The sequence below is a fragment of the Taurulus bubalis genome (assembly GCF_910589615.1).
Source record: "Taurulus bubalis genome assembly, chromosome: 1".
NCBI lineage: Eukaryota > Metazoa > Chordata > Actinopteri > Perciformes > Cottidae > Taurulus > Taurulus bubalis.
In genome coordinates, this window is record NC_136589.1 from 2,519,551 (window position 1) to 2,531,518 (window position 11,968).

At 49.1% G+C, this 11,968-nt stretch overlaps 1 protein-coding gene across 1 annotated transcript; it reads right to left on the bottom strand.

Moving 5' to 3' along the window:
* Positions 1–19: 19 nt before the first annotated feature.
* cpap (centrosome assembly and centriole elongation protein) lies at positions 20–10,731 on the bottom strand (the record flags this gene model as incomplete). The annotated part of the gene is made up of 21 exons (XM_079226554.1): positions 20–486; positions 1,570–1,690; positions 1,833–1,917; positions 2,397–2,537; positions 3,136–3,330; positions 4,575–4,723; positions 4,959–5,082; positions 5,743–5,868; positions 6,098–6,229; positions 6,314–6,479; positions 6,562–6,688; positions 6,780–6,912; positions 6,958–7,407; positions 7,856–8,041; positions 8,231–8,668; positions 8,755–8,860; positions 8,948–9,095; positions 9,209–9,442; positions 9,545–9,702; positions 9,788–9,912; positions 10,399–10,731. 21 exons carry the CDS (start codon positions 10,729–10,731, stop codon positions 294–296), a joined length of 3,870 nt encoding a protein of 1,289 aa, XP_079082680.1. The 3' UTR covers positions 20–293.
* Between the last annotated feature and the right edge of the window lie 1,237 nt (positions 10,732–11,968).

The window sequence follows — 11,968 nt, forward strand, 5'->3', positions numbered from 1 at the left end:
TAAAATATACAGTGAGCTAAGAAAATAAATACGTATTTAACATTTTTACAAATTAAAATAGTTGTAAACAAACTTCCCTGAAACATTTCATTGTCGTCACTGAAGATGTAAACAGGAGCGGTAACGTTTGGGTCATGTGACCGAACGACTGATTCCACTCCCAAGTTTAAGACCAACTTCTTCTGAAACGAAGTCCGGAGTTCCTGTTCGCAGTAAATAAATAAATCAAAGTCAAAAGGCTTCCGACTCGTTTCCCGTTGCTCCGCCTCTGGGAATCGAACCCCCGTGGTCGGCTACGCGCCGCTGTCCAGCACCACGTTGCCGTCGCGGTCCTTGACCCGCAGCCGGCCGTTGGGGTAGCGGGTCTCCTGCCGGCCGTCGGCGTACACCGTCTTGGCCGTGCCGTCCGGGTACTCCCTCCGCTTGTAGCCGGCCGTGTGCACCTCCTTCTGGCCCGTGTTGAACAGGATCTGCTTGGTTCCGTCCCTGCAGGAGGGGCGAGAACCGTTAGCGCTCGGTCTATTTGTGGCGATGTTTTTATAACTCGTAGAATAAAATGTGAGAAGATGAACGGGAGAAAGAACGTTTTTCTGTCCTTTGAATTAATTTAGCTGATTTGTTAGATGATAAAGAAGCATTTTAAAAAAGGTCGAGAGGGGAAATGTCTCAGGAGCGGTTAGCAATCACACAGAACAGTCTTTTATGAGCTGATATCTTAAATTAGAAGAACCGTCAACGCTTTACTGAAGTAAACATTCTTGTTTTTTTCTTTTCTTCACTGTCTGCAGGAAAAGGTCCAAACTTGACAATAGTGAGCATAAGAAACCAGTAAAAGCAGCACCAGTAAGAGCATAACCAGTAGGAGCATAACCAGTAAGAGCATAACCAGTAGGAGCATAACCAGTAAGAGCATAGCATAACCAGTAGGAGCATAACCAGTGAGAGCATAGCATAACCAGTGAGAGCATAGCATAACCAGTAGGAGCATAACCAGTGAGAGCATAGCATAACCAGTAGGAGCATAACCAGTGAGAGCATAGCATAACCAGTAGGAGCATAACCAGTAAGAGCATAGCATAACCAGTAGGAGCATAATATAACCAGTAGGAGCAGCACCAGCAGGAGCAGCACCAGTAGGAGCATAATATAACCAGTAGGAGCATAGCATAACCAGCAGGAGCATAATATAACCAGCAGGAGCATAATATAACCAGCAGGAGCAGCACCAGTAGCACCAGTAGGAGCAGCACCAGCAGGAGCAGCACCAGTAGGAGCATAATATAACCAGTAGGAGCAGCACCAGTAGCACCAGTAGGAGCAGCACCAGCAGGAGCAGCACCAGTAGGAGCATAATATAACCAGTAGGGGCATAATATAACCAGTAGGAGCATAATATAACCAGTAGGGGCATAATATAACCAGTAGGGGCATAATATAACCAGTAGGGGCATAATATAACCAGTAGGAGCAGCACCAGCAGCACCAGTAGGAGCAGCACCAGCAGCACCAGTAGGAGCAGCACCAGTAGCACCAGTAGGAGCAGCACCAGTAGCACCAGCAGGTTCTTACGGGCTGACTTGGATCACGGTTCCGTCCGTCAGCACGCTCTCCTCTCGGCCGCCGGGGAAAAGGTTCTTGACCGTCTGGTCCGGGAAGACGATTTCCTTCCGTCCGTCTGGGAAATGTTTCTCTGCAGAAGAGAAGGACCGGCGTCCCAGTTCAAATCAGAACCCAGTCACTGGTTTTAACTTTCACTGTAATTCTTGCAGAAATGACTTCATCCATGTATTTTATTAGAAGGGAACACAAGCTGCTATGAACCCGGACCTCACCGGTCTGGTTGTTGGTGAAGTGCAGCACCTCCACGCCGTCGGGGAAAGTGACGTGTGTCGTCTGGGTGTTGGCGTAGAAGTAGATCTGAGGAGGAGGAAGAGTCATATTTATACTTTAGCCGGATAAAAACATTCAAATTAAAATATTACTTTCCTGTACCAAGAGTGTGGGCTTCGCTCAGAGGCCATCCATCCCATAATACCACTACTTTAGGCGGTTCACGTGACGACCAAGAGGCTCTCTACACTTTGGTTTGTCCCTTTTGGGCTTCCGTAGTAGAAACTTCCTTTTATAGTTATGAATGTTATATTCCATTTCCGCGAACAGATCCTCCGAAAAGCGGCACGCCGGCCCTTTAAGGCTTTTAAGGCACGCTGGCCCTTTAAGGCGGGTCCGCCCTCTTGTTGGAGAAACTCAAGAGTTTAAACGTTAAAAAGCTGAGTTTTTATTTGTGGGTTTATTTACCGTATTATTAACCTTCTTTACCGAAACAACGACAGTGAGCAACATCAAAGCCTTAGAGGTCACAGGTCGAGGTCACAGGTCGAGGTCACAGGTCTCACCACCCTCTGGTCCGCCGTCACCTCCTTGGTGTCCCCGTTGAAGAAGGTGACCTTCACCGTCTGCCCGTCGGCCGAAACCTCCTTCTTGGTTCCGTTGGTGAAGACGACGAGGCGATCGCCGCCGGCCAGGAGCGTCTCCACCTGAGACCACACTCACTTTTATATGCATTTATTTATATAAAGAAAATATATATAAAAAATATTTAAATAAATACAACATATAAATGAATACAATTAAAAATATATACATTATATATACAAATATATATTTACATAAAATATATAAACATACATTAATAAAAATATATGTATATATATATTAATTTATAAATATACTACTGTTCAATTTTCAATATAATTATTGAATATTACTTTTCCATTTTAGTTTCCCTGAGGCTGTTAATATCACTTGTTATAAACTTGTTCAATTTTACTTTATTTACTTCCCCTTATTGCTATTGTCAGTATTATTTATTGGTCACTTAATATTGTTATTCTATCCTTCTATAGGTGTGCTTTTTCTTCTTCATCTAAACATTCTGTAGATATTTATAATATTTTTTATAAAAGTTCTGTTTTCAGTTCCCTGTCAGAGGCAAAGGGGCGGAGCTTATGAATCAGAAAGAAAGGGGCGGAGCTTATGAGTCAGAAAGGTATCGAGTTATGAACTAACGCCGTGTTTTGGGTCTTTTCGTGGAGTTTGGAGACGAGAAAACGTCCCACTGAGCGCCTCCCTCACCTTCCCGTCGGGGGGCGGTCGGCCCTCCTCCGCTGAAGGTCGGCCCTCCTCCGCTGAAGGTCGGCCCTCCTCCGCTGAAGGTCGGCCCTCCTCCGCTGAAGGTCGGCCCTCCTCCGCTGAAGGTCGGCCCTCCTCCGCTGACTCGGGCTCTCGCTCCACGCTGCCCTCTTGCTCGTTTGGCAGAGACTCGTTTCTCTGCAACGACACGAGAGACGTGAACAATGAACGGATGAAACGGTGACGCAGGAAGAGGAGAAGAAGCAGGAAGAGAAGAAGAAGCAGGAAGAGAAGAAGCAGCAGGAAGAGAAGAAGCAGGAAGAGAAGGAGAAGCAGGAAGAGAAGGAGAAGCAGGAAGAGAAGAAGAAGCAGGAAGAGAAGAAGAAGCAGGAAGAGAAGAAGAAGCAGGAAGGGGAGAAGCAGGAAGAGAAGAAGAAGCAGGAAGAGGAGAAGAAGCAGGAAGAGAAGGAGAAGCAGGAAGAGAAGAAGCAGCAGGAAGAGGAGAAGCAGCAGGAAGAGAAGAAGAAGCAGGAAGAGAAGAAGAAGCAGGAAGAGAAGGAGAAGCAGGAAGAGAAGAAGAAGCAGGAAGAGGAGAAGAAGCAGGAAGAGAAGGAGAAGCAGGAAGAGGAGAAGAAGCAGGAAGAGAAGAAGCAGGAAGAGAAGAAGAAGCAGGAAGAGGAGAAGAAGCAGGAAGAGAAGGAGAAGCAGGAAGAGAAGAAGCAGCAGGAAGAGGAGAAGCAGCAGGAAGAGAAGAAGAAGCAGGAAGAGAAGAAGAAGCAGGAAGAGAAGGAGAAGCAGGAAGAGAAGAAGAAGCAGGAAGAGGAGAAGAAGCAGGAAGAGAAGGAGAAGCAGGAAGAGAAGAAGAAGCAGGAAGAGGAGAAGCAGGAAGAGAAGAAGCAGGAAGAGAAGAAGAAGCAGGAAGAGAAGAAGAAGAAGGAAGAGAAGAAGAAGCAGGAAGAGGAGAAGCAGCAGGAAGAGAAGAAGAAGAAGGAAGAGAAGAAGAAGCAGGAAGAGGAGAAGCAGCAGGAAGAGAAGAAGAAGCAGGAAGAGAAGGAGAAGCAGGAAGAGAAGAAGAAGCAGGAAGAGAAGAAGAAGAAGGAAGAGAAGAAGAAGCAGGAAGAGGAGAAGAAGCAGGAAGAGAAGAAGAAGCGGGAAGAGAAGAAGCAGGAAGAGGAGAAGAAGAAGGAAGAGGAAAAGCAGGAAGAGAAGAAGAAGCAGGAAGAGAAGAAGAAGGAAGAGAAGCAGCAGGAAGAGAAGCAGCAGGAAGAGGAGAAGCAGGAGGAAGAGAAGAAGAAGCAGGAAGAGAAGAAGGAGGAAGAGAAGAAGGAGGAAGAGAAGAAGAAGGAGGAAGAGAAGAAGAAGGAGGAAGAGAAGAAGGAGGAAGAGAAGAAGAAGGAGGAAGAGAAGAAGGAGCAGGAAGAGAAGAAGAAGCCGCGTCGTACCGGAGAGCCGTCGAGCTCCTGGTTCCTGCCGGCAGGCGTCCACCTCTCACCGGCCCTCCTGCCAGGCGAAGAGGAAGAGGAGGAGGAAGAGGAGGAGGACGAGGGGGGGCACGGCACTGATGGCCGCCTCAGGCTGCTCTTCATCCCAGCTGACGGTCACAGAGACGTTGAGTTAGTTCAACTGATTGTGGAGAATTAAATGAACTCACTTTGAGAGCTTCATGAAGGTTGAGCACAATACATATCAATGACATCACACAAAGGGGAAAGAACCTCCATAATAAAGTACATGTCCGTCGTTTCTTCCCCAAAACAAAGCCCCACTACGAGCTCGAGTCTGTGTTGTTGTTGTTGTTGTTGTTGTTGTTGTTGTTGTGAGCGTACCTGCAGCACCGTGACTGCTCCTCCTGGTGGCTGCAGCTGTGCTGCTCTGTGGAGGACTGATGCTGCTTCCTCCTCCTCCTCTTCCTCCTCCTCCTCTTCCTCCTCCTCTGGAGTCAAGAGGACTCTGAGAAGAAGAAGACGTTAACCGCTTAGCATTCATGTCACGTAATAATGTGTAACGTAATAAACATGTAATAAACGTGTAACGTAATAAACGTGTAACATAATGCACATGTAATAAACGTGTAACACAATAAACATGTAACATAATAAACGTGTAACGTAATAAACATGTAATAAACATGTAACATAATAAACGTGTAATTTAATAAACATGTAATGTAATAGACATGTATTAAACGTGCAATAAACATGTAATAAACGTGTAACGTAATAAACATGTAATAAACGTGTAACGTAATAAACGTGTAATTTCATAAACATGTATAGTAATAAACATGTAATAAACGTGTAACATAATAAACATGTAATGTAATACACATGTAATAAACATGTAATAAACGTGTAACATAATAAACATGTAATGTAATAAACATGTAATGTAATACACATGTAATAAACATGTAATAAACGTGTAACATAATAAACATGTAATGTAATACACATGTAATAAACATGTAATAAACGTGTAACATAATAAACATGTAATGTAATAAACATGTAATGTAATAAACATGTAATAAACGTGTAATGTAATAAACATGTAACATAATAAACGTGTAACGTAATACACATGTAATAAACATGTAATAAACGCGCTCACAGCGAACTTCACTCCTTTGGTCACAGACGTGCTGCCTTCACTCGTCCTGGGATCTTTCGCCTCTTTCTCTGCATCCACAGAGGGTTTCTTCCAGGTGCTGAGGCGCAGCTTCTCCAACATGCGGATCTGAAATACAAAAAACATACTTTAAAGTACTTTAACAAAGAAAAATAATGAATCATGAAAGCAAGATAATGAACTGCAATGAGCTGCAAGCATGAATATTACACATTTACATGACAAAACCTTTGGGATTTCATTTTTTTTTTCATGACTTTTCCAGGCCTGGAAATAACCATTTTAAACTCCATGACTGTTCCAGGTTCTCCATGACCGTGGGAACCCGGAGGCGTACCTGGTCCCGCAGGGCGCCGTTGTCCTGGCTGAGCGAGTCGACCTGCTGCCGCAGCCGGCTGTGGGCGGCGGCCCAGCGGCTCTCCCGTCCCCTCAGCTCGTCCTGCAGGGCGCCCAGCTGCTGCTTCAGCACCTATGGGTGGGGGGGGTGCAGGTCAAAGAGGTCAAAGAGAGCCGCGCCCGTCACGCCGCCTCACCTGCAGACCCTCGGACTCACCTGGATCTCCTCGCGCTCCTTCTTGTCGGGCCCGGCCCGGGCGGCCGCCGCGTGCTTCTCAAACAGCCGGCGCTCCTTCTGCAGCTTCCTGCCCTCCTCCTTCTTTAGCTCCTCCCACTCGGCCAGCTGCTCCGCTCTCAGCTGCTCGAACGCAGAGCGCTCCTTCCTGCCAAATAAAGAGCCGGGGCGGAGGTGAGATGAATGAAGCGGCAGGAGGGAGAAGCAGAGAAGAGACTCCGGTTCCTCACCCGAGGAGAGACTGGTTCTTCTCGTTCTCCTGCCGGAGTCTGCAGAGAACAGCGTTCTCCTTCTTAAATCTGTCGATCTCAATCTCCAGCTGCACCAGGCGCTGCCTCAGCTGCTGGGACTGATGGCCTGAGGGGGGGGGGTATAGTTAATAGTGAATATCAAAATATATTAAATATAATATTAAAACACTGATGCAGGTTTTGATGGTCCGTCTCACCCGTCGTCTCCTCTGACTTTTTGGACTCGGGAGCAACAGGTGGAGGATGGAGAGGTGCATTCTGGGCCTTTGGCTTCAGCGAGGGGAACAGCCTGGTCATGAGCTGAGAGGCGGGAGGAAGAGGAGGAGGAAGATCCGTGTCCTCCTCCTCCTCCTCCTCCTCCACGGCTCTGCTCACTGCCACCTTCCTCGTCAGAGTCCTCGGCGGCGGCGCGTCCTCCGGCTCGTTCCACGTGTCGTCGTCGTCGAACACGACCGCGTCCCCGTTGGACTCGTTCAGCGTGGACTCGTCGTCGGCGCCGTCCTCCCCGACGTCGTCCGACGCCGCCGAGTCCCCGCCGCTCTCCTCGTCCTGGTACGACCGCTTGTCGTACGGCGGGTTGGACGGCGCGGGGAAGCAAAAAGCGGCGGGAAAAACCGCCGTCGCTTCCCGCTCCTCGAACTCAACGCCGCCGCCGCCGGTCAAACCGTCAGAGTCCTCGCGCTCGTCCTCCACGGCGTCGCCTCTCTTCTCGTCGGAACCGCTTTTACCTGCAGGACCGGCGCCGCCACCAGGGGGCGACTTGATGGGCGTGGAGGAGAGCCGGCGCGGGACGAGCCCCCGGTGCTGCTGGTCCATCTGGAGAACCTGAGGGAGCACAGAGTATTTGAAATGCCGTCCACAATGCAGATTTTGTTCCACAAAACTGACCCACAATGCAACAGAGAGGGTATAGTTGCACCGACAACCTGGTTAGCACTCAGCTAGCAGCTGTTTTAACTCAAGTTTAAACGTTTCCCTACGACGATGGAGGAATTTATTTGACGATATCGGACAACCGACAGTAGAGGGACGACGGGATGATGAGTTTGGCCACTAGGGGGCGCTGACACCAGTGTGGTTTTTCACTGGTAGTCCGCTTTGCTTACTGGTTTTGGTGGCCCACCAGCAAACAAAAAAATATTTGGGTTATGGCCACTTTTATGAAGAGCTTTGCATACGATTAAAAGAAAACACTGTGAAAGTAAATGTATCCAAGAACTAGAAATCTGACATTATATAATGTCAGATAATTATGATGAGGCGATGGAAGCACCTTCATGACGAAGGACGAGTTGGAGGAGAAGGAAAGCTCGTCGGCCGCCTGCTCCAGCAGCTCGAACTCGCCGAGCTCCACGTTCTCCAGCTGCCGGTCGCAGTCCCACCGCTGGAGCTTCTCCTGGAACGACGACTCAAACGAATCCTGTGGACCTCCTCCTCCTCCTCCTCTTCCTCCGCCTCCTCTTCCTCCGCCTCCTCCTCCTCCTCCTCCTCCTCCTCCTCCTCCTCCTCCTCCTCCGCCTCCTCCGCCTCCTCCTCCTCCTCCTCCGCCTCCTCCTCCTCCGCCTCCTCCTCCTCCGCCTCCTCCTCCTCCGCCGCCTCCTCCTCCTCCTCCTCCTCCTCCTCCTCCTCCTCCTCCTCCTCCTCCAGCCTTCTGTCTGGTGGCGTTCCTGGCGTTCTGCTCCTTTAGTTTCCTCGGCCGTCTTCCCTCCTCCGGGTCACTCTGAATGGACTCCGGTGCTTCCGTGTTCTGTCTTTGGTTCCTCCCCAGAACCTTCATGCGCGCCGCTTTGCTCTCCACTCGGACGTCCTGAGGCGGAGGACCGAGACCCTGAGGCCGGTTCTCCTTGTTGAGCGTGGCGGTTTTGCGCTGCACGGCGACCCGCTGGACGCCGCTCTGGATCGCCGCCGGCTCCGAGGTGCCCCGGCAGATGGCTCTGGCCTGGAGCTTGGGAGGCTTGGGGTCCTTCTTCGCCTCCGTTTTTGGTAACGCGCTTTTGCGATTGGTGGTGAACCTTGAGATGCCCTCGCCCCGCTTCAGAAAGGCCCTCTTGGGGGCGGCGTGCACAGCTTGGACTCCACCGTGGCTCTGTTCAAGAGAGGAGACGCAGCAGTGTGAGCTGGGAGGTTTGGCATTGGAGCAACTCTGCACTGAGACCCTGGTTATACTCTGACCTGCTGTTGCCGGGCAGACTTCAGCCGCTGCTCCTCCAGCCTCAGCTGCTCCTCCAACAACTCCTCAAACGTCTTCGTCCGACCCCCGACGCCCGGCTGTATCGGTCTGAGGGCGGAAGCACAGACACACACGAGCTGGTCAACGAACACGCTCACAACAACGAGTCACATCAGAGCTGACGGCGGTACTGACCTCTCACAGAAGACTTCTTCGCCGCCGTCCTCTTCAGCCAGAGCCGGCAAAGCCGCGCCGCTCCTCGGCATCAGCGCGTCATCGTGTTCGTGAAAATGGGAAATATCGACGCTCTGTTCCGGATCTTCTCCTCTGGAGTTCCACGTGCCTGAAGGGAAACCAGTCAGTGAGCGACTGCTGTCAAAACTGCATCGTGAATAATAATAAAAAACTCTTCCTCACCCTCTTCCTCTTCCTCTTCCTCATCTTCCACCTCCTCACAATCCTGGACTCCTGGCAGCCGCTCCCGACGAGGTGAAGGCTCCCGCTCCCAGCGGAGGCCGCGGGTGGAGCCTGGTGGGCCTCCATGGTGGTTGGTGGAGGAGCCTGGTGGGCCTCCATGGTGGTTGGTGGAGGAGCCTGGTGGGCCTCCATGGTGGTTGGTGGAGGAGCCTGGTGGGCCTCCGGGGAGTGGCGTCTCTCTGGGATCAGACGGCCCTGAAGCCTCCGAGTCATCTGAGAGATAAACATACACACTAACTGAGCAAATACACGCTCCGACCTCCATGTTTGACACCTTCACACACACTCGTTGTCGTCACGCTTGCAGCGGCGTACCTTCGGAGCCGCGTTGGGACCCGTTCATCATTCCCAGCAGCCTCTGCTGCTCGTCCTGGAGGCGCAGCAGCTCCTCCAGCTGGTGGGCCTTCAGCTGCTCCTGCATGTGCTGCTGCCACTTCCTCAACTGCACAAACACAGCATCATGTTCATCTGAGCTATGTAGCCCACACACTCACACATACGAGGGTATTTCAGGAGGCTTAGCCGCGTCTCAAGGCGCCGGGCTTTACATTAACTCACTGGTCGCAGAGGGTTTGACCTGTGACCTCACGCTCTGACACTAAGTACAGCTCAGTGCCCACCACCTCGTCCAGCGACAGGCCCTCACTACGGTCACTACTCCAGTCCTGGCCGACATAAATAGCCTCAGAGGAAATGTAAACAGGAAGCAGGGATATAATCAACGTGAAGCCCACTCAAAGGGCCAGAGGTTCACACCTTCAGGGTCAATATGTTGGAGAACTTAATGGGATGAGTTGTTGAAACACGGTAAACCTCAACATGAGTTAATTCAGCTTCAGGAACTAAAAGTTCCTTGCCAGGAACAATATCTGTAGTGGTCCATTTGTCTAAAGAAATCTAAACCAAACATAAATCAAAGGGTGGATGTGTATAGGGTGTGTGTGTGTGTGTGTGTGTGTGTGTGTGTGTGTGTGTGTGTGTGTGTGTATATATATATAGATAGATAGATAGATAGATAGATATGACCATAGGTGTCCATAGTGTTACCCAATTTATAAACAAGAAACCAAAAAACTAAGTATACAACAAAAACAATTAAAGTAAAAAAAAAAGTATATATAAGTAACACGGACACTACCTGTGAATAAAATGAGTAAACTCGAGCTCACCTGCTCGAGCTTCTCCCTGATGGGCAGACCCTCCAGGTCCTCCAGGTCCTCCGGGTCTCCGTTGGAGACCAGCCCGCTCTGCGGCGCCTCTCTCCCGGCCTTCTCTCCTCCGGGAGACCGGTTCAACCCGTCCACACCGAGGTAGCTGCTGTCCACGGAGGTGCCCGGCAGAGGGGCGAAGTCCGAGGCGAAAGAGTCGTCCGGCCCCGGGGAAGGGGGCCCCTCAGCCAGGTCCGGAGCGGGTCCGAGCATCGCCCCGGCTCTGGTGCTACCCGGCATCCAACGCGCCAAGAAGTCCGCCTGCGAGCACCGAAGCCCGGCCGGAGAGGACATGGAGACGGCGCTAGCTCGCTAATCCGGGGCTTTTAGAAGGACAGATTACGGTGGTGACAGGTTACAGGTTAATCACACCGCGAATAAACGGCCGTAGCACGCGCGCCAGCTGACACCAGGAGCGAGAATACTATATATAAATTAGTATCCGGTTTACGCGACGCGTATTTCTCAAATCCGCTGTTACGATTTAATGGGCGACCGTGTTAACTGGAGACTTTTAGCCGAACGCGCCTGTTGAAAAATACACGTAGCTCGTGTATTTATATGTATGTATATATACATATATATATGTATTTATTTAATTGTTGTATGTGTGCATATATATCTGAATATTATATAAATGATAAATATGATGTATATGAGAGGGTTTGACACTGTATTGAAAAATTAAACAATAAGGCATTCACGAGGACAGCTATACTTGTTCCCTTTTTTTCCAACAGCTGTCGTAACCACGACAACAGCGGGCGCGTTCGGCTGAAAGTTGCCAGTTAACACGGTCGCTTGTTAAACCGTAACACCGGGGTACTTGAGATACACAAAAAGTTGTTTAAACCGGTTTTACGTGTCGTGACGAGCCAAATACATTAGCAACATTAATATAAGCGTCAAGAAACATGGTATTTATCTGTAACATAGGCGACAAGTGGTGTTACTGAACGGGCAAAGTGCGTTTTAGAAACTAACTGACATAACACTTCGAAGACTGCCGCCATAGCAAAAGAAAGCCCGCGCGTAAACAAATCGGTTGTTGCATTGTGGGTAATGTGGTTTAACCGTCTTTTTCTTTCAAAATAAATGCCTGTACCCTATTAGTTTTTTATATATTTTTTTATTTCGTGTAAACGAGCATAATAGTTAAATTATACATCAACCATACGCTTTTTGGAATATAAAATAATATTATAATTACATCCGGTTTAACAGCCCTGCGCAAAACATATATTTCACAATAAAGGTCATTCAAAATTAAAAGAGATTCAAATCTTGCGTGCCGTTGAGTTTTAATTTTTGTATGCCACAGTTATTATATAGTCTACATTATAGTATATCTATGTTGTTATATCTCTACTTTTATGACAAACATAAGTAATTTGCATTAACTCATCAGTACGTCAACTTTTAAACTGACATTTGCTTTACCGGATGTGGTTTTAGGACTGCTGCGATTGGTCCATACGAAAAGGCTAACTTTTATGTCCAGGCAACTGACAGTGCGCTGAGTGTGAGGACA